Genomic DNA, 26361 nt, shown 5'->3' with positions numbered 1-26361 from the left:
AAAGGGTGAAACCCCCCTACTCAAACCAGTTTTTACCCCTATTTTTTCAGCCCCTCAACTTCTCCTCACTCTCTGCCGCCCTCTCATGTTGGGTAAACATGAGATTCCATGGATTTTTTTCCATGGCTATCAAGCATGCCCTTAAGGACAGCGGGAACTCAATGTCAAGAACCCTTTCAGGACCTGTTTTGATGATGATTGTCGAGCATCTGTACAATGGATCAACTCAACTCAACTAAGCCTTTGTCCCAAACTAGTTGGGGTCGGATCTGTACAATGGATTAAAATCAAATTGTTCCCAGATTTCTAGAGGTTACTAATGAAGTATATAATCTGTGACATTAGTAGGGCTATAAAACTAGGAAAATCATCATGAGAGAAGCCAAACCAACCCATCCAAGATCTTGGTATAAAGCATGAATTAGGCCAGGATCTAGGTAAAGTTGTATGAGTCAAACACAGGATTTGTGAAGCGGCATAAGAAACATTTACTAAACCTAAAGTGTGATATAAATAACCGACAAGAAATAACTCATTTCTGCAAAAGAGCTTTTACTATCTTCAATAACACCTAATTCAACAGCTCCAACAACATGATGGTATGCCTAATGAGGAAAAGTTCTCCTAAACAAAAAATGAAACGAAAATAAAAATAAAAAATAGCAGTAACCTCAGTAAGGTCAGTTGGTCATAAATTAGAATAGAAGGATGCAAAATGAAGCACATAGATATCATATACACATTTTTACAAGAAGAGCAACCAGATCTTATATGCAATATAATGGTAAGTTTTAATAAACAAGAGCAGTTGTAATAATAAATATAATGTTAACCATATATCCTTTTTTTTTTTTTTTGAAAATTGACAATGCTAACCATATATCTTACATGCGATATAATGTTCACAGAAAAATATTTTTCAAAGAAAAAAAAATAGTAACAAATTTCCATGGTTTCAAAACATGCCCTAAATATCATCTTTATGTAATGAAAGTAGACTTTTGTAGACATGTTTGATGGCCTCATCTTTTCCCATAACAGATTTTCATCTTGTGCCGTTTATTTAGTATCCAAATTGTTGTATAACACATAGTGTAGATGGAATTGAATACTTACATTTTTCAATAGCCAATAATTTGATGGCCATCCATATTGATATGCTACAACTATCCTTTCTATTTTCTTATCCATAACAGTTTCTTAACCAGTCTAATATGAGCAGGATACAATTTAGTGTTGCCGACTGACAATAGAAAAACATAAAAGCAATTATTTTCTAATAATTTAAAAGATGCAAACTACAGGAAAGAACCACAAAACATGAAAAAATATGAGTACCATGATATCTGTAAATCTTAAACCTAGCAAATGAATTCTACGAACATTAAAGTCAGGCTTCCTTCCTCAAGACACATACCTCTTACAGGCCTCCTGTTAATGAGAACTAATAAAAAGGAAAAATAAGCCTTCATATCAACTCAATGCTCCACTTTGATCCCTCAGAAACCATAATCAGATAGAAAGATCATAAAACTGTGTGATAAAATACATAAGTTATCAATGTAAGTGCTTAAATAGAGAATACCCAGAAAACACAAGTCGCCTCTCCAATTCAAAGAAGTGACTCTGCTTTCATCATCGATCCAGGGCTTTATCCAGAACATAAGCATACTAAGGCACGCATTAGCAACCCATTACTGCACAATTGTACACAAAAACTCCAGCTCGCTCCTTAATGGAAAGCACATCCCAGTCAGCAGGTTCTCCTCTGTTACCATCTTCAGGACGCCAAGAGTGCAACACAATGACTTCACCCTCGGGCCCTCGATGCCCACCAATCACCAGTAACTTGTCACCACATGCCTTGAATGCTAGACCCCAACCATTATACGAGTCAGCCCTAACTGGCAATGTCCTCACAACACTCCATGTATTATTTGACTTATCGTATTTCTTAACTTCATTGGTGGACTGATCAGCAGCATAGAGCTGATTATTTACAACAGCAACCAGAGGGGGAGGTTGGGTAGCCCTATTGCCACGGGGGTACATGTTTCTTATTCTCTTCCATGTCCGCGTCTCAATGTTATATTCCTCGCCACAAGTCAAGGAATCTGTGTGGCTCAAGATGCCTCCTATGACATAGAATTTCCCATCCATGAAAAAGCCAGAACACAGTTTGCGTGGCAAGTTCATGTCCGGCAAGGTTTCCCAATGACCCATCTCAGAATTGTACAACTCAGCGGATTTTAAAACTTGACCATTCCTATCAATCCCTCCGGCAACAATAGCAATTTCTCCACAGCTGCTAGAACCAAACAGACAACGAGGTAAGTTCATCAGCGGGCATCTAGACCAAACACGTGTTACCAAGCTATACATCCAAATAGCAAATCCAGACAATTCCCGGCCAAAGACAAGCAACTCAGTCCCTACCGCAAGAGACTCCTTGTCAGCAGATGAGAAGCATTCATCACAAGGCATTCTAGGTAATCTCATCCATCTCTGTCTTACAGGATCAAAAGCTTCCCAAGGCATCAAACTGCAGGCTAAATAGACCCAGTGTTCGACTATTCCCAGCTTCCTTCTTAATTTGTACAGATAACCACCACCAATTAACAATTTAAACCTTTTGTTCACACCGGCAAGTGAAGTGTAATCCGACCGACAGGTCCAGGCCAGACAATCTAATGCCATGTCATCATGAAGACCGGGAAGGTAACAATCATTTGATGCTTGCCCATCGTAATCCCCTCCAGGTTGTGTCTTAACACTAAGTCTTTCCTTCTTTAACCCAATAAATTCCAAACTAGGTATAAACAGATTTTTGTCAAATATGTTTTTCCTAACATCTTTTAACAAGTCCCCATTTTTTGCTAGTAACACGTAAGCTAATAAATACCAATTCTTCTGAAAAGATCCACGGTCCCGGTCAAAGGAATTGGGATGTTGTGAAAGCACACATCCATGAGCCCCAACCATGGCTTCTGATTTACTATCCGGCGCTTCCTTTTTCCTATCTGGCTTCTTAAAGGAGTAGCTCAAAAACATCAAGGACTCTGCAATTGAACATGCCACCTTCGGTCAGACAGATGAAGAAGAAAAACCAATAAACAACATGGAATGGAAACCACAATATCAAATCCTTCCCGTGAAGGAAACCTCACCCATCAATCAACTAAAATTTATGGATTGCTAAGCCAAACAGTTTTCTCCTTCAACATAAATTTAAGATTAAATCATCCAGCAGTACAAAATAAAAGCAGAATAAAAAAAAACCAAACAAATATCAAACCTTCATTAGAGAAAAGCTGTGGCAATACAACTTAAATTCCATCCTCAATTCGTCATCTACCAAATAAAGTGATCATGAAGAGCCCAACTACCTGAGTTAAAAATGATTTTTTTCAGATGGAAGAAACTAAAATTTCACATGTAACATCCAGCAAGAATAACACAGCCAAAATTTAGAAAAAAAAAAAGTGGCCATTTTCATGATGACCATCCCTTTCTCTTCTCTTTCATTACCTCTGCTAAAAAACACCAGCTTCAGAGGAAATTAAAGCACTAAAGAACAATAATTTATATTTATAACAACACAGCCACGATTGTAAAAGAAGTTACCCATTTTTGTGTAAAATTACTACTTTACAGTTTCCAAAGCAAAAATGTTCAGCATCCAATCCCAGAAAGGCCAAAGCAAATCACTTCTTTGAATAAGAGAACATTCAACATATATCGCAAACGGTTTTTTGAAAGATCTCTCTAATTTAATTGAAGCGTTTTATACAGATCAAAATCAATAATTCAATTATCCTTCAGCTGGAACATCAGGCAGTGGTAAAAAGAAAAACCTACATGGTATTTAAAGTCCAGGATTTTAAAATCCTGGATTTTACAAGCCAACACCTGAATTTTATAAGCCAACACCTGAATTTTATAAGCCAAAACCTGGATTGTACATTTTCAGGATTGTAAAATCTAGGTTTTAGCATATAAAATCCAGGTTTTGGCTTATAAAATCCAGGTTTTAGCTTGTAAAATCCAGAATTATACAATCTTGGATTGTATCTTGGATTATATAATCCATGCATGCAAACCGCCTGTAATGTTCGAGAATTCTAATAAAAAGAAAAAGTGATCCACACCCTGTCAACATAACTTCCATGGATAAAAAAAATGATCGAACCTATCAACAGGAAAATCTTACCTCAGAAGAACATTTTCATTGCTTATCTATTGGAATCCCAGCTTTTAGGGGGGAGAAATTGCATCAGCTTTGGCAGGAAAAGTTTCCCCATCAATTGATCCGCGTTTTAGCCTTTTGCATGGAGAAAGAGCAGATTCAAACAAGAACCTCCAACAATCTCACATCAAAACAAACAATCGTCCATTCCTCGGCCAGTAATACAGCCTCTCTCGTCAAGAAATCTCATAAATTAACCTAATCAAGGGAAACAAAACACAGATCTTCAGATCCGAGAAGCATGCATTGAAAGAAGACACACAACACAAGATCCTCAACCTAAATTACTAAACCTAAACCTCAGATTCAGATCGGCAGAGAAAAAAACGAGGAAAAGTAACTCCTTTTATCGGATCAAGCTTCTTCACATCAAAATCTGAAATCAGAAAGCCAAATCACAAAATCCTCAACCCTAAAAACCATCAGGAACTAGAAAGATCGGAATTTCAGAAAAAAAAAAAAAAAAAAAAACAGGAGTCTCGACAAAATTACAACAGAAACAGATGAAATCTCACCAGATTTCAAAACGGAAAACTGATCCAGAAAATCGCTAGGAAATTGAAATATCGCCGCTGCCAGAGAACGGAATCTCTTTCATTTGATGGCCGGAATCTCGCCGGAGATGCCCCCAGGAAGATCGCCGGAAAAATCAACGATTCAAGTGAAAATCCCCATCGGAGAGAAAAAACAGAGAGAGAGAGAGAGAGAGAGAGAGAGAGAGATTTCCCTTCTCTTCCAGAGTCTGAGATTTGTTTCAACGTTTTAAAGCGGTTTTCAACCCCGTTTTTACTTCGTAGTAAAGAAAACAAAGGAAGAAAAAAAACGGTAATTCGCATACCGTTCTCCGTCTGTCATACTGGATAAGGAACGCGTCGATGGAGATAACGAAATTACTAAAATACCCTCCGAGAATATGACATCCCCTTTTTTCTAAATTACGAAACTAACACTGTTTACTGCTTCGGAATGTGAATGTGTCATATTTGGTTTGGCAGATATGTTTTCGCCCCTCCCTGCAGGATAATGCGCCCTCATTTAAACGTCAAATCACGTTACCAGTGGGGCGCATTATCCTACATTGGGGCGAAGCCCTTTTGGTTTTGCCTTTTTACCGAGTTGGGTTTTTCGTGTTATGACGAGTTTACCCTCCATAAATATTCTACCTGAATCCGTACTCTCCATACAAGCATGACGTCATTAAACGGACAAATCTCCTCGCCGTATAATGGCCGTTACTTAGGAATCTAGCTCAAGTTCTAATAATCGAGGTGGACAAATTTTCCACATTCCTGCCACTAGGCCCACTACTATATTTTTTATAATGGCACCACTCATTTTGTTTTACACTTCAGGGCCGTTACAAAGCTATCAACATCCAGTTAAAAAAGTGTAGAAGAGAGAGTGAGTAGTGTTGGATAATTTAATATTTTTAGCCTTAAAGGCTTTTGACTGTTTGACTCAATATTTATATGTTTTTACTTTGTAACTGTTTGTGTTTACAATCTTTTATGATTTGTTTAGCGTTTTATCCATTTTATTCCTCGTTCAATGTTTTAACAGTATTTGCATTTTATTTTAGGAAAATGATAAGGAGACCGAGAGTAGCACCGAGCATGGGACCTGCAATGAGAATATGACATGTGTACACACACAAAAAATCTGCTTTTGGCTATTTTATTCTCTGCACACGTTTCTTGCTTTTGGAAGAGACGTTGTGGAATGGGTAGATATACACATTGCTAGTGTGTACTAGGGCTCCATTCACTTTGCTCTTGGCTGGACAAACACAGAAGATAGAAAATCTCTACTCTTCTATTCTCTTGTTCTCTCCATAAGACTTGTATATTTTGCAAGTTCTAAAGGTTTGCTCTTTTTCCATTCTTCAAAGTCTCTGCAATCTTTCTTTTTACTTGGGCAAATTTGTTCAGCATAGAACGAGTATGCTAGGTCTGAGCCTGTGCGTGCACACCGTCGAAGACAATGTATAATGGTATTGTATGATGCAGACGTTGTTTTAAAATTTGACCGAAATCCGAAATTTCGAATTTCGGTCAAGACCGACACCGAAACCGAAACGGCTGAAACTTACCAAATTTCAGCCGAAATTTCGGAAATTTTGACAATTTCGGTGAAATTCGGAAAAAAGTATTAATTTTTTATTCCTTTACCAGACCAAATTTCGGCCGCATTTCATACATCTTTACCGAATTTCGACCGAAATTTTGGTTTCAGCTAGGTCTGAAATTTATGCCGGAACCGAAATTTCAAACCATGGCTGCAGATAGGTCGCAAAAGAAGCCTGATTGCATACCAACTGTGGTGGGGGCGATAATCTATCTTAAGGTTGGTGTTAAACCAGTAACGTGCCTCTACCACTCAAATCTCTTTTAGTTTCTAACATATTTGATTTAGGTCTTGCATATGGCTTTGTGGCTTGCATATACTTCTCAAAGGTAATCTTGTATTCTTTATTCTTAGATATTTGATTTTTTTCAAATTAGATTGTTAAACTAATTTACTTGACCCCGACTTTTTCAACAATCTTAAGAGATTATCGGATTAGTTCAATATGAATTGTGAAGATTACACTTGGCATGAGAAGTTTGACGGATTGAACTTCAAGCGTTGGCAATAATGCTTATTCTTTGGGTTATCAGCGCTGAGAGAGAGAGAGAGAGAGAGAGAGAGAGAGAGAGAGAGAGAGAGAGAGAGAGAGAGATTTCTCGGGTTGTCTCTGGCGGGTTTTTTTTCTCTTAGGTTACTCTCATATACGGTCCTAGTTGAGAGAGTAAGAGAAATGGCTGCGGTTTGCAGGTTTGTAGATTTGCAGGCTAATCTCGTTGTAATCTTTTTTAATTTTGCTTTCTCATAGTAAAACCTCAATGTTGATTTTCTGATTTGCTTTTCTTTTTATTTTTCGTCTTCTTGTGCACGATCATATCTGTTTTTGCCCATAATTTTGAGTCTAATAATCAATTTTGGATCTGTAATAGGTCCTTAAAATCCAAAATAAATAGGGCCTAAATGCAATTTTGAGTATAATAATCAGATTTGGACTCAGATTCAATTGTTGAAATGCAAAACAAACAAGGCTAAGTCATTTTGGGATATATTACCCCCTCTTTTTACTAGGGACAACTATCAACGACAGCGGAGGGGATGATATACTCCACGTGGGAAGGAACCAAGGGGCCTGATTGCCACGTACACTAGAGCTGGCGGTCCCTAATAAAGAAAAGGGGCGCACCTATCATTTCCCGTTACTTTAATGAAAAATTATATTAACACTCCCTTGTTTTGATAACAACATTCTTTAAATTTATCAATTTATGATCGCATGCTAAATCAGAGATTTTATATGGCGTAAGCCCTTGTAGTTCCTTATTTTTCAAAAAGTACTATACGGACCACACTATAGGATGATCCAAACCCTCCACGACATAATAGGGTGTGCCCCGAAAATCATTTCTATACAATGATCCAACCCTTCGATCTATAGAGGAACTACATATTATGGAAACCTCTATAGATCATAAGGCTAGGATCATCCTATGGAAATGATTTTTGGGGCACAACCTATTTACGTTGTAATAGTGCGAGCCTTGGCGCAATAGTAAGGTTGCTCCATTGTGACCTAGTGGTCACGGGTTCGAGTCACAGAAACAGCCTCTCTGCAATGTAGAGGTAAGGCTGCGTACATATAGCCCTCCCTAACCCTCCGCAATGGCGGGAGCTTCGTGTACTCGGCCACCCTTCTAACCTATTTACATTGTGGTCCCTCACATGGACGGTTTGGATCATCCTATGATGTGGTCGGTACAGTTGTTTCTTAAAAATACAGTGCTATAAGGGCTCACAACATATAATACTCATTAAATCATTGGTTGTAGGCAAGGTTTTAAATTTCGGTTTTGGAGGTAATTTCGTTCCTATCCGAAATCAAAATTTTAGCCAAAATCCCCAAATTTCGGCATTAACCGGCTCTCGAAATGTCCTTTTTTTTGGGCTGAAATTCTGTGAAGGAATAAAAAATTAATATTTTTCTAAAATTTGGTTCGGTTTCGAACGTTTCGATTGTGTCGAAATTTAAAACCTTGGTTAAAGGATCTTGCAATTCCCCAAAACTATCAACGTCGGATGAAAAAGCGTGTAACAAAGTGAGCACTATCATTATCAAAAGGAAAAATTGCCAGTGGAGGACATTAAAATACGAGAGTTGCTAACGGGGGACACACTTTTGAAAAATGGTTAAAGAGGGTTCATAACCCCCTTTCGAGAGTTTGATTACCCCATTAGAGGGTTGATGAAAACCCCATTTCGGCCCCCTTCTAACAATTTTTCAAAAGTGTGTCCCGTATTGGCAATTCTCGTATTTTGATATCTCGCACTGGCAATTTTTCCTTATCAAAACGAAAGGTGTGGGGATATCAAATGGAAGCTACAAACAGATCTTAGCCCGTGCCGTTACTGGTCCCATTAACGGAGACTTTCCGTCAGCTCTATTACCTTTTGAAACTCGGTTCCCACTGAAGCAAGCAAAGTCCCAAAAGCGTAAATAAATGGACAAATGGAGATAAAAGACAATCCTTCTCGGTCTCTGTTACTTCTTTCTTTTAACGGAAAAAGTACCACCGCCAGATTCTTCCCATTGTGGCGAATCGATGCGCATTCTTCGCTGTGGGCCCCACACTCCCTCCTTTGGCTTTTTCTTCTGCGAATAATTCACGTACAAGGGGTGCGAATTATTCTAAAAGGGGTGCGAATTTATCAGTCCTCTATTGTAAATTATTCCTATCTTTGATCTTTATTACAATAAAATACCACCTCGCTAATGGAGATTCTCGGATAATGATCGAGTGGATGAAATGACGATAATACCCTTATTCAGCTTTGTTTGTCGTGTTGCGGACGTGTCTAGTGCTGATTCATCGCTTAATTGGCGAATGTTATTTGCCCAAATTTGCCCCTACCATTTAAAGAGATTCCAAACCAGTTGTAGGGGTAAATTTGGTTATTTTGGTGAGCAGTTGATTATAACACGTGTACGGTGTAATTTAAGAAACGGTCCAACCATATTAAAGGATATGGTGGGATTTGCTAGGCAATTTCGCCAAAAGCCATTTCGCATGTCACTTTTTAAGGAGAGAACAGCTACATTGGCTCACTTTTTAACAGATTTTGTCTTATTAATTTAAGTCATTTGTGGTGGATGCTCTCTCTTGCAAAAGTGAGCTGCAAAAAGACTTTATGTGAAATTGTTTAGCAAATCCCATTGTTATCATAATAGTTTTGAAAATTATTTGCAAATAATGGTTATGATAATAGTTTTGAAAATGATACACTTGATGCCCTACATGCAAATAAGGGCAAATTAAAATAATCTCATATGAAAAAAGGACTAATTTTGGTGGCATCTAAAGTGGGCCTCAAGAATAGGACAATTGTGACTCCTCTACTCACTCTCATTATTGGGATTCATAGTCATTGGAATATATTATATAGTTATGAATTTATTTATTGCTTGGTATTTTGTAGGTCACATTAGTCAATAACTACTAAAAAAATAGATAATTATACTAGCATAATAATATTAAAAATTAGAGAAAACTGTTGGTGCGCTTAAGTTGTTATAAAGCCTCCCATTCGTTTAAATATTTGGGTCCCGCTTAAGCGCACCAATGAGAGGCGTTATAACAACTTAAGCACACCGAAAAAATGGTACGTTTAATTTTTCATGGGGGAGAAGGGGGGACGGATTTTTGGACTTCTCACTCTTAGAATTCGTCCAAACCTTTCTCCCATTTATTTACAACGAGTTTGGTCTGTCCATCTCGACTTTTGCTCATCCAATTCTATCCAAATAAGAAGACAAGTTACAATGGAACTCCTCAAACAAATGGTGTTAGAGTTGGTGCCCTAAAACCCAATATATTTCGCATAAAACATCCTTGTAAAGATTGAGAAAACCTTGCAGAAGCTCACCAACAGTTTTCTCTAAAAATTAATAAAAAATATTAGTACGATGAACGTTTTCTTAAATTTAATAATATTTCTAAGTAAAATCATACAAAAACATCATTAATCATGATTTATAATAAATAAACTTAAAAAATAACAATGTCATCGGAGTATAAAGACATCCGAAACTCATGGCTACATATCAAGATATATCCACACCTTTGTTGGTATGGTGGAATCCGATATGAGCTACGACGACAATTTGGTAACTAAGTGGGCCATCATATGTCATGTTAGGAGGGTCTAACCACTTCCACTTGTCCAAAAGCAAGGCAGATGTGACAATCTTTAATTTTACTTCTCTTGCCACTATTGAGGATTTAATCCTCTTCAAGGAAACTGATCTTTCTACTTGTGGTAGCCCTAAGCAACATGCAAAGAAACCCATATCCATGGACCGTTGATCTAGCAGATGATCCAAGACACTAAATTAGTGGACTTTATTTGGTTGGGTGAAGAATTTCAGCCGTATCCTTATCGTAGGACCCATCAAATGAACAGCTAGGATCACACAATCCGGTCCCACCTCAATATTTGCTATGTTTTACTTTAAAGCTCTAAAGAAGGGATATATTTTGAGACATTTTTTGGCATGAATATAAAAATAGTAAAGATAATAAGGCAATTAAAAAACGAGATGGGAGTTTGGTGATTTTAAATGGGGATCCGTGTACCAGGTCCATGTGCACCCCATGTGGGGGTCTAATCGCACTTAATTATTTTTGAATTGTGGCTTCTAGTGGGGCCCCACCGATTCCTCTTTTCTCATCTTATCTTCTCTCCCGCTTTAGGCCAACCCTTACATTTGAGTTTCGGAGTTCCATCGTTTGAAATGTCTGGAACGGTATGGAGGACTTTCCATATCAATATTGAAAGCAAAAACATGGTTTTACAATAAGGGTGTGTTCGGCAACTATTCTTTTACGGAATTTCCCCCTTTTAGGAGTGGAGAATGCGAGAGCAAAAAAAAATCTCAAAAATCATGTTCGGCTGCGTGACCCACTAAGGTCCGTTTCCAAAATTTATGCTACTTTGTCGACTAAAAAATAGGATTCCTCGAAGCGATAAATATCAGTTTCTAAAATTTCTCATCACTCCGTTTCCGCTCGATTCTTTAAGCGAGAATGAGAAGTGGAATGAGAAGTGTTAATTTGTCAAAAAAGAAGAACTAGAAGTTTAACATTATAAAACAAGTAGCATTTAAGGATTTGTTGATATTTTTTTATTTAAAAAGTATTTAACATTTGGCTAAGTCCGTTATCATCCTTAGTGGGAGTCTAGCTAGGTATGGGACTAGGAGGGCACCAGCCTAGTAAGGGACAGATTTAAAGGGCATAGCGTAACACGTTCCATCAATTATGAGGCTTTTGGCATATTAATTAGGTACCTAACATTTAGTATCAGAGTAGTCACAACGTCACGTGTTTTTGTTACGAGAAGGTAGGGGTGAAACTCAGCCCCAAGGTTAGGTCAGGTTGAGGCCAACCTGAACCCAACCTAGAAGCGCATTTTCCCAACATAACTCGATCGACCCAAACCGAGCCCCGAACCGAGGAGGGTCAACCCAAACCCTAACCAAACCCGACTTTTTCCCCAACCCGAGACGGTCGTAACCTTCAGAGATTTACACCAATCGGTGTCGACTAGCTTCAGTTCTCCTCCAAGCATGAATGCGCAATGGCAAAATTCCAAAGATCTAAAGATAACGTGGTGTGAACGGAAAGTGGTAGTGGCAGCACCAGATCGAACCGCTTTCCAGAAGCTTCAACGTCTTCGTTCTTGATCTCAGAGTGGATACTTTTCTTCATAAGCTCCTTCTTTGTGGCGGTACTAGTGGGTAGAGAGAGAACATAGTTCAAGAGGGTTTCTTCTCCTTCTGGTGAAAACATGTGAGTTTCTCATGCAAGTTCAAGAGGGTTCTAGAGGGGAGGCAGAGAAGAAGGTTTAAGAAGGAAAACCCAACGACGAACTTCCCGACATGAGATGCAACAATACTTTTAGGGGCCGTTTGGATACGCGGATTTTAGAATCCAAGATTTTAGTTTGAAAACAATGTAAAAGAGGGTTCATGATCAAGCAACTGTATGCTGTCCTGACAGCGTTTCTTGGATTTTAAGTGAAAAATCCAGGTTTTAAAAATCTCTCTTGCATCTTGAGATTTCTGAAACCTAGAAGTATGGGAGGATCTGCTACTCTCTTGCTGTCAGAAAGAAGGGCGAGAAGTAAAAAACGACGGCTGGTCCACTTCTTCTCTTATATCTTAACTACAATTTTGAAGAAATCATGGATTCTAAAATCCGCGTATCCAAACGGCTCCTTTGGGTTTCAAGTTAAAATAGCTTTTATACTAGACTATTAAAATTAATAAAAAGTGACAAAAAAACAAAGTAACAAAGATCGGTTTTTGTCTCAGGTTAGGTTGCCCGCCGCCTCAGCCCTAACCCAACCAGAAAAATATTTGGGTTCCTTTTTCCAACCCGAACCGACCTAAACAATCGCCAACCCAACACGAGGAAAACAGGGTTGAACCCGATCCAAGTTACACCCATACAAAAAGAGGTGACCTATAGAGATGACTAACTAGTAAAAAGTGAAACTACCACTAGGACAACCTGAGGAAAGGATTACCTGGGAAAAAAGCAGAGTTAAAGCCGCCACAAAGTGGGCCACCGAGGACAACAAATGCAGAAGCATGATGGAATGTTACGGTCATAAGTGGGGGCTTACCGAAATATAGAACTGTGTGGAACCCAACCTCGCATGTGACAAGTTTAAGAGGCTTAGCCTAACGTGTTCCATCAGTCCCGAGGATTTTCGCGTATTAGTTAGGTACACAATTCTGGTTGACTAATTATTATCTATTATAGGTAAAAAAAAAAACCTCTTAAACCGCTTGCGAAGACGAGCAGGGGACACTCCAGTCCTCCTTGGAGGGTCTTAGATCATGTTTTTCTTCTGCAATGACAAAATCAAGGTGGAATACGGAATGCTGCTTAATCGTAAGACGAAGAGAAGAAGAAAGGGAGCAAGAAGGAAAGAAGAAGAAGAAGAGAATAAAGAAGAATTTCAGGAAGATCTGCATAAGAAGATTTAATTTTTCACGCATTGGCTTAATCTCCAACCTTGAGGACAAGATTGATTTCAAGGCGGGTGGAATGTTACGTGCCTAGATGAGTTGGTCCCACTTGGGTGGAATGAATTAGATTAGATTTTGTAAGTTGTGAGATTTGTTTTATTAGTTATTTGATCTGAGTAGCATTCTCAGATATAAGAGTTAGGGTTTCTAGATTAGCTAGGGTAGGAGTTTTAGAGGAAGTGGTAAGTGAGTTTTTTTATTAATAAATTGTTGGGGGGTTCTACGTGAAAGCAAAATAGTCCCACATCGGAAAAGTGTAACGATGTGGATGGGCTTATAAGGGAATGGGTTCCCTCCCCTTAACAGCTAGCTTTTAAGGGTGAGTTCTACCGGGTGTCCCAACATAAATAACATGTAAACAAGTCTTTAGAAATTAATGAAGAAATTTATTTTGGAAAGTGTCTTTTAGCACAAAGGAGGACCGACCCTTCCCTCGAAGTGGGTCAAGAGGCTGATATTCCCTCAAGGAAAATCAATTCCGCTACGAACCACATTGGGTTATGGTTGATAACACAAACACTACTTATCACTATTCTCCGAGGTAAGTTCCAGGCAAATCCAACGCATGTCTCCTCTCATGATCATGGGTGAGTAAATATGGCATTGGGAGTATTGGAGAAGAAACTATAGGCAAGTTTGGGATGTGTGGATGGAGGGAAGGTTGCTTCTAAGCAAATCCTCTTGTTTAATAGATTTTCTTGACAGTGATAGAAGCTACTGATCAGACTCAAGTATTTTCCCAGATGGGTGCATCCAATGCCTGTCTCACAGTAATAACTCACAGAATCGATTCCATGGACCCAAGGTGGCTGGCATGTTCCCAATGGGGGGGAAGCAACGGGACTCATGATATCATGAGTGGTCCCATGGCAAGTGTGCAGAGATAATTTTAGTGTTTGTGGACTATATGCACTTTTTCTGTAAACTTTTAAGCTGCAACACATTGTTCATCTAAAGAAGCAGTTAATCCCCAAAAACTTCAAAGAGGGTGGGAAAGTACACTTTTTATCAGTCTTCTGCTACTAGAGTTGTTCGGGAAGAGTTCAGTAAATGCTTGGAAAGATTTCGGAAGAAAGGACATAGCAAAAAAAAAATGATGGGTAGGTGCATGTGTTTCCTAGGACGTAGGATCAGTTTTTCACTGCACTGTCCTTTTAAATGATTTTGGATTTCTCATCAGATTTACAAGGGATTTGCTAGGGAATTTCGGGGATAGCCATTTCTCGGCTGACTTTTGCAACAGCTACACACGCTCATTTTTCAGCAGATTTTGTCTTATTCATTTAATTCATCTGTGGTGGCTGTTCTCTCGTGCAAAAGTCAGCCGTGACCGTGAAATGGCTTTCCGTGTAATTGGCTAGCAATTACCAATTTATGATGATGTATAATTTTTTGAAGAATTATGCAAGAAGACAAAATTTAATTCTTAAAATTTGGATTTTAAAAAGGAGTTTTTATATGATGCCCGACCGTCAAAATCTCAAGGGCTAGGTGGTTTGGCAAACCACCCACTAGATTTTGATCTGGTCAAAACACTTGGATCAAAATCCAAGGGCAGGTGGTTTCACACCTAGCCCTTGAGATTTTGACGGTCGGGCATCATATAAATTCTCTTTAAGAAGATGCGAGAATTACTGAATTATTCGGAATATTTAGAGAGGAATCCTAAATTGTAGGGCTGCAACTCGAGCCGGGTTTTACCCGACCCGCATCGACCCGACCCGAAAATAGCCTGGTTTGGGTTCAGGTTTCATGGGTTTCGGGTCGAACCGGGTTGAGCATTCAAAAGCCCGCATGAATCTAGGGTCGAGCCGGGTTTGAAGAGGCCCGACCCGACCCGATCCGACCTGAGTTACATAAGTTATAGTATGTACATTTTTTTTTATTTTTGGTTAAAAGTTAAAAGTGAAAACTCATGCACCCACTGTTATTGTATGTGAGTGTAATTTCTGCTTCTATGAGTTGAGTTGATTCAAGTGTTTGATTCAGCATTGTTTGATTGTAATTACAACATTGTTTGATTACAGCATTGTTTGATTCAAGTGTAATGTGAGTGTAATTACATCATTGTTTGATTCAAAGTGTAAAGTGAGTGTAATTTCTGCTTCTATGAGTTGAGTTGCCTTGCCAAACAAGAATTTTCGTTAAAAAATTGCGTCAACATGAAAAAACCCGACCCGACCCGAACCGACCCGAGATTTATCATGGGTAGGGCCGGGTTTGGGAATCGTGGGTTTTCCGAAAAAACACCCGACCCGACCCGACCCGAGATATTTATCGGGTAGGGTTGGATTCTCCAAAACCCGACCCGCCCGACCCGAGTTGCAGCCCTACGAAATTGACGGGTGCCCTTGCCAAAAAAACTGCCACAAGTATGCCCCATTGCAACATTTATCATACCTTTTACTTTTGTATTTTTCAGTGATGTAATAAATGCATTTGGGGTGACGTGGATGCAACTAGACGCCCTTGCGTTGTGTTTTTGCAATGGTACCCTTCAGTTTAATTAACATTCCTTTTTAAAAAAAGAAAGAAAAGAGAAGTGATATAGGCACTGCCACATTTTGATAATCACACTATCACTTCGTTTTCCACTTTCTGATTGGATCTTGATATTCTCTTGGGTGTTGTAATAGCCGTGAAAAGTTAATTAATAAAAGCTAAAAAAAGCTACTACCATGTTTTGATAATGAGCCGAACTCACCTTATCTTTTATGACTTAACCACCTGTCAAAAGCTATTACAATTCCTATAAAAGTTCTCAGCAGCCCTTCAACCAATTAAAAAAGAAACGACAAGGTGAGTTCAGCCCATAATCAAAACATGGTAGTGCCAATAACAGAAGCCTAAATAATAAACAAAGTTGCCCCAGTGAAGTAAGGAAATGATATTAGCACAACCGTGTTTTAATAATTGCATTAACCATCTTGTCTTTTATTATTTAAAGCTCTCAAAAACATGCTGATTTTGTGCAATTATTAAAACATGGTTGTGCCGACTGTCAATTTTTTCGATGGGAGTGACATTGTGACAAAAAGGCGATGCTGAGACGCAAGTCAAACAACACGGTATCCGTCCTACTTGGGCAATTAGGGTTTCGATGGACCCAGATGGGCCATCCAAATCTTAACTTAAAGGTCTTAAACGAACGAGATCTAGACACAATTCAAGACCCTGGATCTGAAATTATTACCTATCGGATTAAGACAACTAACAAAAGTCCTAGGACAGTCCTATATCCGATTTTATTACACTATTTTACTAAAGAGAAATGCTAAACTCAGGAGCACCCTTCCATAAATAAGATGAAAAGACGACCCCATTGGTTGAAAGTTACATTGTGGATTTAATGTCTCTGACTTTAACATTTTTTGGGGCCATTATAAATGCAAGGTGGTGACTTTCAACCAATGGAGGCACCCTTTCATCTTACTTACGCAGTTACGCAAAGGCATCCTTGAGTTTAGCATCCCTCTTTACGAAAATACTTCCTATTTTTTTTATTTTTTTTTAAACTTTAAATATCATTTCAAGGGTATTTTAGTAAAAATAAGACATGCATCTTTTCGAATGACTTTTTTTTAGTATTTTTTTCATTCATCTCTCTCAAGTCTGAAGTCATTCTCCTCTAACCATTGACCCTAAGTCCCTAGCCCACTGCCCTCACTGTGTTGCCGGCCGGTGATGTGGCTCAACGTCACAGCCAACTGTAAGGCCCACACTTACTCTCTCCCTTGCCCTCTTCTGAGAATTTTATGAGTAAAATGTAAGTAGGACCTACTAGGACACTCTGATGGACAGTTCAATTTGAAATGGATCATGACCAAGACACAAGTAGGATCCGAAGAACACTATGAATCCGATCCAAGGAACACTATGACTCCAATCCGACCGATACGAGATTTGAATGGACCGTAACTAAGACAGGTGGAAGTGGAACTGATCCGAAGTAGATCTGTTGACACCCGTAGCGGCAATGTCAAACTCACCCTCAAAACAGTGGGACCCTTTTCGTGACGGGGTCCATCTTTTCCAATGAAAACCCTGTAGAGTAAATTAATTTGATGCCCCTCATTTTCAATTTGTATGTGCTGGCCACTATTGTATGGCCCCAAAAGGCATAAAAAACAGGAAAGTGGTTAGGACATAGCTCACAAATTGAATCAAACAGAGTAATCTCAAGAAAATGATCTATTCCAATTTGACAATGTGGTTTTGGCTCTGTCGTTAATGAGTACCAGCCTTTTGGATATTTCCTTTCAGATCAATTTTTTTCTTGTAACTGTCCCTTTCAATGTTCTAAGTGCAGATTTGTGCTCCTGTACTTGCTCAGCAATTGTCAATTGAAAGATTTACCAATGCCCAAGTTCTCCAGAACACCAAAATGTAGATGAGATAATAATCTAAGATACCATAATTAATCATGAATAGTTGCAGATTTACATCATTCAAGATATATTTACAGCCTACAATAGAGATCTTTTTCTTCAACTTTTAATGGGTGGCTGTAGGAAAGATCAAAACATAGTACAAGCAATGAGAAACTCAAGCTAGAACCATGGCATCAACTATAAGAATAGTTCTCAGCATTGGGCTGTCAAGTATACAGACAAGATGATGATATAATCTGCTAAGAATTACGTATATGTTTTTTTTTTCTTTTTCTTTTTTTTTCCGAAAGAAGAATTATGTGTGTATTATGTTGAGAGAGTCGAGCCTCTAACTCAATTGGTTAAGGCTTTGTTCTGCAACCTTGAGGTCAGAGGTTCAATCCCAACTTAACTACGAAAAAGGCTCATGTACCTTTGCTAGGTGGCAAGAATCGAGTTCTGAATACTCCTAAACATTGCAAAGCTGACCTAGCATGCTGTGTCGCACTCTTCTTCAGCTCAGTTAAGTTAACCACTTGATCCAAGGAGTGATCAACCTTAAGGCTAATGAGCCTCCTATGGGCTTCTTTCTTGAAACCGGATATGCGTGGGACAACATGGTTCCAACCATCCCCTGCCACATTTTTCACAATAGGAAGAGCACTGGATCTGCCAAAGTCCAAAGCACCGCTTGTTGCTCCCACCAAAGCTGAAAGGAAAAACAAATCATTTAGTTTAGAATTAAACACATGGCAGCATGGAGAAAATCTGTGGGACATGTCCAAGTAGTTGCATGTACATTGTGAAGATGTGCCGGCGCATAGAAATAGTTCTGTGATCAGTGATTGTTTTGTTTTTGATAGTTTAAAAGAAAAAGAAGCCAGAATTTTGAGAGAAAAATAGTAAAAACTAGGGTCTCCCACTCAGAGAAAAAACTGGGGAAACTAGGGTTTCGAGATGTAGGAGTTTTAACTCTGTTGGACTAAATGGAGATAACCTTTCAGTCAATATCAGATGATTGACACCATGTTAAAACTGGTATTTAAAAACTCGGAACTTGGATGAGAACTCAGTCAAGCTAAAAAGCAGTCGACTTGGGTGAGTCACTCATGAACATGGTTTTAAATTTCGACCAAAATCCGAAATTTTGAATTTCGGCCTTTTCAAAATTTCGAGAAAATGCAATTAAAAAAAAAAAAAAAACGAAAGAAATGTTAATTGGCCGAAATTTCGGAATTTCGGTCGAATTTTCAAAATTTCAGGGTTTCGAAACCGGTACCGAAACCGAAATTTTAAACCATGGTCATGATTGATGCGGTCAACTTTTCAATTACTCTGCTGTCAAAGGAGTTTTTGATTGACTTGGTAGGGCAATACTCGGATTCGGATGAGAAGTCAATGATCGACTAGTGGAGCTTGATTGTCTCATCATTTAATGTAAAGCCCTAATACAATGCCTCGCATATGGAAGTCACTAAAAATGGCTTATATATGCAAGTCATTAATAAAATGACTTAAATATGGATGAAAGTAAGCAATTGCCAAACTACTATTAATTACCTACATCATAACTCTACACGTAAACCATGTGTTATTTCTAACAATTAGGTGGTGGAAATTTTGAATATTTCATAAAGTGAGGGACTGTTATATGTATGTTTAGATATCTTATCCACTGACTTCCAAAAATAGATGCAAAACATTGCTGAGTTGCTTTGGAAAAGGTTTAGGCTATTTTGTATGAGTATTTGGTTAGTCTATTTTTAAGAAAATTGGTAGAAGGAGGTTCTATGTAAGAAAGAGTAATGAATACAACCAGTAGAATATCAAAGCCACCCTCAATCCATCACATCTAATATTAACAAATATGTTGTGCCAACATATAGTATAAGGTTATTTATGAGATATGATTCAGATTTGACGTGGTAAAACCTCATGATGAAGTGGATCAGTAAGTGCGATGGAGAATCTAAAGGTTGTTAAAACCGATGCAAGGAAAGCCAAGATTGGAGCAACAACACAAGCGAAGAAGACAAGTTTTGATGTGAATGAGGCCCATCCTTGGTGTTTTTTTCTTTTTTTTAAAGTTATAGCTATCTATATTAGTATTTTCTATGGTTTTAAGTCAGAGATATAATAGGTATTTTCTTGTGTGAGCATCCTCCTCTGCAGATAAATCCAGTACTGGAGATGACACCAGTCTCGACCCCAAACTCTCCAGTCTCTGCAACTTACGATTGGCCAACACCGATCATGCAAGAAGTACTCAGGGTTCTTGGATCAACAACTCCATCAAGAAGACCCTTCTCAATCCTGCCAAATAAAATTAGGGTTTCCTAACCCAATCTCATCAGGAGAGGGAGGAACTGCCCTATGGATATTCGAGGGAATTTAGATGGTCTAGATCAAAGTCACACATATCAAAACAGATGAGTAAACCTCCACGACAAGATATGAGGGAGCTTCCTCACGAATTTTTTTTGAAGGTCCTCTTCACAGAGTGCTTCAATAGATCTTCACTAGCTCAGATACATATCATACTCAATTAAATTTAAGAAAGAAGAGGAGAAGAGAGAAAAGGAAATATGAAAGAGAAACGCCACGAAGGAATTCAAGGATTACAAGTTAGGTCTCACAACTTGTATCCTCTCCTTTATACATCCAAGGTTTTAAATTTCGGTTTCGGCTATAATTTCGGGATTCACCGAAACCGAAATCCTGAAATTTCGGTCAAAATTCGGTAGAAGTTAACGAAACAACGGATTTTCTCCCGAAATTTTGACTGAAATTTGGTACGTTTTGGGAATTTCAGTTTTGGAACGTTTCAGTTTCGGTGTGGACCGAAATCCGAAATTTAAAACCTTGCATATATCTAAAATAAACCAAATTACATAAATTGTCCACGGGTTGTATACAAAACTGCTAAGCATAACGGTAGTCTATCCTAAGTGACTTGCATGTGTATATAAGTCGTATACAAGGTGGTGTATCCCCACGACTCATATACACATAGAATGGTGTTTTAAGTCACATATAAAAGCTACTCTCCACAATACACACTAGAATTGCTGCGTGGAATAGGTAAACTTAGAGTGAGACCTATTCATAGCCAATGCAACAAAACCGTCGACTTGATAACCAACAAGGAATATTACTAGAAGATGTGGCAATGTATCATAGAATTGTCATCTAGCTTAAGTTTGTAACTATGGTTCGTCAATTTATGCATGCTCCATGGGATTTCCATCTAGACGTTGTCTATACAATTTTAAGATACTTAATGCCCTCTCCTATGAAAAGTATTTTGTGTTTTAAAAATGGTCATTTGGAACTTAAAAAAAACAAATAGATAGTAAATCTACATTTGGATATTGCATTGTGGTCGAAGAAATCTCGACCCTTCAAAAACCAAGAAACAAATAGCTGTTACAAGGCTAAATGCAAGCAGTGTATATGGCCATGCTCACACAACATTTGAAATGACTTGGATGAATATTCGATAGTGGAACATCCAATGAAGTTATAATCAAGCATACATAGGCATTGCCTTAAATCTAGTGGGTTTACAAGATGAAAAATCATATTGAAGTTGATTGCCACTTTGTTAGGGAGAATGCGGCTCAAAGGAAGTAATAGGTAAAACTGGCTCAAACATTTCCAAGATAGTTGGAAAAGAAAAGTTTTATGTATCCACCCTATGTTACATGGATTATTCTGAATAGGCAAAGTACCTATGTCGGACACGTGTCGGATTCCAATACTTCAGGATTCAATGCGACACTTCTAGATCTCTTTTATCTAATTTTTTTTAATGGACTACCACAACTACAATTACCACATGTTTTGAGTTTTATCCATCCTAATGGTAAGTTTTTACACGGGAATAAAAATTTCATAATTGATTAAAATATTTCAGCGAATCCATTATTCTTTCTTTTTTAGGCTTGCTGAATCCAGCACTCATAACCCTGTCGGATTCCGAAACTCGTACCTGTACGATGCAACATAGGATCTACCTCAAAGCTTGAGCTCAATTGATAACAATGCACCAGCCTGAGGAGGAGATTGGAGAAGGATTTTATTTTTTTTGTACGAGAGCATTACTTTCATTTTCCATTTTTAACGTCATTTAGTTATGTACTTCACTCATGCAAATACGGACAAAGAATTAATAAAATGGTCAGATAGGAGTAAAATGAATAACCACCCCCCCTCCCCTAGTCCTGTAAACACTATTTCCTCCTCTCCATTTCATCCCCAACCAACCCTCCAACATCATGATTAGCCTTTTTAGGGAAACCCCCCCATATCCACCCCTTTGAAGCCCAATCAAAAAACAATTTCTCCAAGTTCAAGCATTTCCTCCACACACACTTTTGTGCATCCCTGATTCCTCGGAATAACTAACTCCTCCAAGTAAGTTCTCCAGTTAAATCCCCATCAGGTTCCATTTTTCTCCCATTTAGCTCCCTCGAACCCTCACATGAATTATCACATGAAAATTCAGCCCAAAACTCACATGAAACTCACAAAAGAAACAACAAATAATATAACTTGAAGACCACTATTGGTGCAAGAAAAATTTTCCAGCAACTAAAACAATAATCAAGAAACTATAACTATTGCAGAAATTCAAAGAGTATTTCTTCAATCCGAACGCAAACTCTGATCTTATTCTGAAAGTATCACACTCAAGAACAAGAGAACTTACTATCTGCTAACATCACACTACTGATCATTTAGCATCACAGCATTAATTGTGCAGTATCACATGACATGAGCCTTGTAGAAGCACTCCCCAAGAAGAATCTCAGGAACCTTTCCAGAAGCACTCCACAAGAAGAATCTCAGGTACCGTACCGACGAATCCTAGCCCTTGATCTTTGAAACCTAAGAGACCTAACTTGACCCTAAAAGAAAACTGTAATGGTGGCTTAAATCAAAGTTTTAGCCCCCAAAAGCAAATATTAATGCGCTACATTGATAAGGTCTACATAAAACAACTCTAGCGAACTTTTACAATATCTAAATGACCTTTAGCCATATAGAAACCACAAAATCCAGTTTCTGTCCACAATTCTGGTCCATATGACTACTAAACATCCTAGGAAGACCAAAAAGAAAATGATGGAAACATATGGAACTCATAAAAACTACTTGAATTATCCTTTTTTTTTAAAGATAGAGAAATTTCATTAAAGCAAGAAAAGCGAGACCGAGATAGTCAAGGCAAGAAATACAATGTTCTTCTTTCTTATTTTTTATTTTCTTTTTTGGTAGGTCTTCTTATTTTAAATCTTGAGGATGAATGATGATGTTCCTACATCACAGGTCAAAAATTTATCCAATGTATTTTAAGTCGCAAGGTTGACACATGAACAGAACCCTCTCTTTGTTTAGTGAAATCGGTCCTAAATTTGATCAGAATGAGCACTCTTGAGGCCACGCTTCTATCAGCACAACCTATTGAGAGACCGACTCTGCCTATTTCTATTGGAGAGGCATTCACCATTTTGGCTAAAAAGAGGGTTCTCCTTAAAATCCAACACTAAAACCACTTTCTAGAACAAACAAGCGAGGTACTAGTAGCGGCAAAGCTAAGAAAAATGGAGAAAGAAAACTGGATTTTCAGCAAAGCTCATCATGCAAGGGAGGTACAATCTAGAGAGAATGGGAAGAAGGTCAGGTGCTTTCTTGAGACCAAGCCAGGCGATGTAGATAACCAAGATTTATGGGCTTGGGCGCCCAAGATCCTGCCAAAATTTCCAAAGATTCTTCTCATTAGTGATTCTTGCTAAAAGAAAAGTGAGAACCTGAGGAATTCAGGGCCCACGAAGGTCCTCATCAAGGAATTTTAGCAAGTTAGAGTGAACACGAAACAGTCAAACTCATGGTTGGAGAGGCAAGATTTGACTAGCATGCCAGATTACCCTATTTATGGGATGATGTTGGTGCGGGCAACAAAGGAAGAGGAAGAAGCAAGGATGGCATCAAAGAGGGACTTCTGGCTCACGGGGAACCATTTGGGGGGTGCAATGTGTGCATGAGAGACTATTATCATGATTTCGATTCCAATTTCTTTATAGCAATCAGGTCTGAGTGATAGATTGTGGTGGGAAGTTAGAACCACATCGTTTTCCCCCCTAAAACCATCACAATGAAGGGCAACCAGAAAAAAGAAATGATATAATCCATTACCTTCTGATAGCAGCGAATGGACTCGAAAAAACAAAATCACTGACAGACACTAGTTCCAAGGTCCTTGAAAAAGTAAAATAATGACGGGGGCAGATTAAAGTTGAGAACTCATGGGTTTTTGGAAGAGTGAGTGCATACAAAAGGGATTTTGCAAATTTTTCCTGTGCCATACATAGCAGCACATAGTTGCAGTTTTGTAATATACAATGTGTAGCATACAATGTAAGAAATTCGGTCAGGATGTGTTGCGGTCAGTGTTATTTTTTTTTATCTTTTTTTAGTTAATATGTAGCTTACTAGTATCATAGAAGATCAATCGCAACACATAGGCATTTAAATTTTATAATACTCATGATACAGCGCCAGGGGAAAGTTTGAAATCAACCATTGAAAACAAAAGCAAACATCCAAGTAACAAAAAAGCGCACCATTGTAAGGAGTTTCAAGGAGGAAGTTGGTAGGAAGACCAATACCCACACCAGCCAGAGTTATGCCAACACTAAATCCAACTCCACATCCTGCTCCAACATAACCAATGACCTCAGGGCCAAAACCTGGACCCCATCCAACACCGCATCCAATGCCTATTCCCATGCCCCAAAAGGCTCCAGAAGTTGGATGCACAGGGTTCCATCTTTCATACCTCCTAAACAAACCTTTAATAATCATAAGGACCTGCAATCAGAGATGCTAAGATAAGCAATTAGAATTCTTAAAAGCCAGTAAACGAAACTCCAAATTGTGGTCAAACTTGAACAAAAAGCGCATGTATGATGGATCCAATAATGAAATAGTTATATGAGACAGAACAGGAAAAGAGAATGATCGAGAATAGGTTATAGTTACAGACGAGCTTATACCTTACGACATTTGGAATGTTAAAACCACTCGAGCTGAAAGTAAAGACCAAATATCCTACTATTCCATGAAGGCCAAATTACTATTGACATGTGCTAACTAAAATAGAAGTTCAATAATGCGTATAATTTTATATATGGTGGGTTATTTTAGAAATCCATAGTGTTAATTGGGAAGAATACAAGGATGGACCAAATATCCTACTATTCCATAAAGGCCAAATTACTATTGACATTTGCTAACTGAAATAGAAGTTCAATAGTGTGTATAATTTTATATATGGTGGGTTATTGTAGAAATCCATAGTGTTAATTGGGAAGAATAGAATGATGGGATTCAGGAAGTTTGAAAATTAAATGTATGCATATAAACCACCACCACTCTCATTTTCTGCTTCTACGCACATAAAAGCTCTCTTTTTCTAATTTCTAGGTCTCCTCAACCCTCCTCTTCTGAATGCTGGAAAGAGAAAATCAGCTTTGCGATTCCTCTTCATCTTGACCTCACTCTTGGAACAAATCCCCTGGGACAGTATTTGTGTCTACAGAACCTACCAGCTTCCCATATATGTTTTTAACTCATGAACTTGATCAAGCATTTTACCACATTCCAAATTGACTCAGACTCGACCCCATCGAGTCCAAAGCCAAGTTTCAAGTTTTTAAACGTTAATGAAACTATTCTAGAACCTACATATGCCAAGGTACTGGGAATGAACATTCTATTTCAAGGTCTCTTGTAACATAAGAAATCAAAACGTTACAAGTGCAAAAGCAAAACCCAAGAAGTACAGTGTCATAAATTAAGAAAATAGAGGGAACCACAAATTGCAATTGAATCATCCTCTGTTTTACCATATCTATTTGAACACTCAAAAGTATCAATGAAAGCATTAACCATTAAATATACTCTATTCAGCATCATTATCTCCATTTGCTTAACATACCAAAAAACCAGAGAATTGTTCAAAACCCATTGCATTCTCAAGCAAACCAAAAATAAAAATAGCAATTCTTCATCCACAACATCTAAACTTACAATTAAACAAAGAGAATAGTCTAAAATTTTCATCTACAAAATTTCCATAAGAAAATGATCATTCTCGTTCAAAATTTCAATTCATCCAAGAACCTATCAAGAAAAGTAAAATAAAACAAATTCATGTAATGAATCTAAACTCATAAATCAGATGGACAATTAAAAGATAATAATTTCTCGCTAACCCTAAAAAATCAAAACTTTAAAAGGAAACTCAAAACCTCAGTACATCACATCCAAAAAAATTCTTCCTTAAACCCTAGAAGAGAACTAAGATCATCTTCAACCATTAAAAAACATTGAAACATTTAAAACCACAATATGAAAGATAAAAAACAACACAAAACAAAACAAAAGAAAATAAATTACCGGGTTTCCATTACCATTCACGCTCCTTTTTTCTGGAACAAAATTTCTCCCGCGCATGGAGCCAATTGACATTGGATAAATCTGAGTTTTTTTATTTTTATTTTTTATATATGGGAAAGAGGGTGGAA

General features: G+C 38.0%; 1 protein-coding gene, 1 long non-coding RNA gene and 1 pseudogene across 8 annotated transcripts; 1 reads left to right on the top strand and 2 right to left on the bottom strand.

The window, feature by feature from the left end:
• Nucleotides 1–1321: 1321 nt before the first annotated feature.
• On the bottom strand, nucleotides 1322–4997 carry LOC143854035 (F-box/kelch-repeat protein At5g60570 pseudogene; annotated as a pseudogene). Of its 3 annotated transcripts, XR_013237341.1 has the most exons (5): nucleotides 4762–4997; nucleotides 4546–4622; nucleotides 4211–4444; nucleotides 3296–3386; nucleotides 1322–3059 (listed from the first exon to the last, which is right to left on the bottom strand). The product of XR_013237341.1 is annotated as an F-box/kelch-repeat protein At5g60570 pseudogene, transcript variant X2 (transcript). The 3 variants fall into 3 exon arrangements; XR_013237340.1 differs by lacking the exon at nucleotides 4546–4622; XR_013237342.1 differs by lacking the exons at nucleotides 3296–3386; nucleotides 4546–4622.
• A 1002-nt stretch (nucleotides 4998–5999) lies between these two features.
• Nucleotides 6000–7143, top strand: LOC143855201 (uncharacterized). Of its 2 annotated transcripts, none has more exons than XR_013237728.1 (3): nucleotides 6000–6108; nucleotides 6479–6589; nucleotides 6659–7143. It is a non-coding gene; the product is annotated as an uncharacterized LOC143855201 (long non-coding RNA). The 2 variants fall into 2 exon arrangements; XR_013237729.1 differs by having other exon boundaries at nucleotides 6017–6236.
• Nucleotides 7144–17787: 10644 nt separating this feature from the next.
• Nucleotides 17788–26361, bottom strand: LOC143855124 (cadmium-induced protein AS8-like). 3 transcript variants are annotated; one of them, XM_077365319.1, is made up of 3 exons: nucleotides 26234–26361; nucleotides 24397–24643; nucleotides 17788–18479 (listed from the first exon to the last, which is right to left on the bottom strand). In XM_077365319.1, exons 1-3 carry the CDS (start codon nucleotides 26303–26305, stop codon nucleotides 18196–18198), a joined length of 603 nt encoding a protein of 200 aa, XP_077221434.1. In that variant the 5' UTR covers nucleotides 26306–26361; the 3' UTR covers nucleotides 17788–18195. The 3 variants fall into 3 exon arrangements, with proteins under 3 accessions (XP_077221434.1, XP_077221435.1, XP_077221436.1); XM_077365320.1 differs by having other exon boundaries at nucleotides 26248–26355; XM_077365321.1 differs by having other exon boundaries at nucleotides 24397–24658; nucleotides 26248–26292.

Source organism: Tasmannia lanceolata, unplaced genomic scaffold (assembly GCF_043159265.1).
Source record: "Tasmannia lanceolata isolate RefF3 unplaced genomic scaffold, GAP_Taslan_0.1 ptg000020l, whole genome shotgun sequence".
Lineage (NCBI taxonomy): Eukaryota > Viridiplantae > Streptophyta > Magnoliopsida > Canellales > Winteraceae > Tasmannia > Tasmannia lanceolata.
The sequence above is the reverse complement of the archived record's forward strand: the minus strand, read 5'-3'. Positions and strand labels throughout refer to the sequence as shown.

Excerpts from the sequence above, each read along its gene's own strand:
- LOC143855124 (XM_077365319.1), bottom strand. The coding sequence starts at position 26,305 with ATGTCAATTGGCTCCATGCGCGGGAGAAATTTTGTTCCAGAAAAAAGG. Across the intron at positions 24,644-26,233 it reads TGAATGGTAATGGAAACCCG|GTCCTTATGATTATTAAAGG; the intron begins GTAATTTATTTT and ends CTCTGATTGCAG. Across the intron at positions 18,480-24,396 it reads CCTTGAAACTCCTTACAATG|CTTTGGTGGGAGCAACAAGC; the intron begins GTGCGCTTTTTT and ends TTTTCCTTTCAG.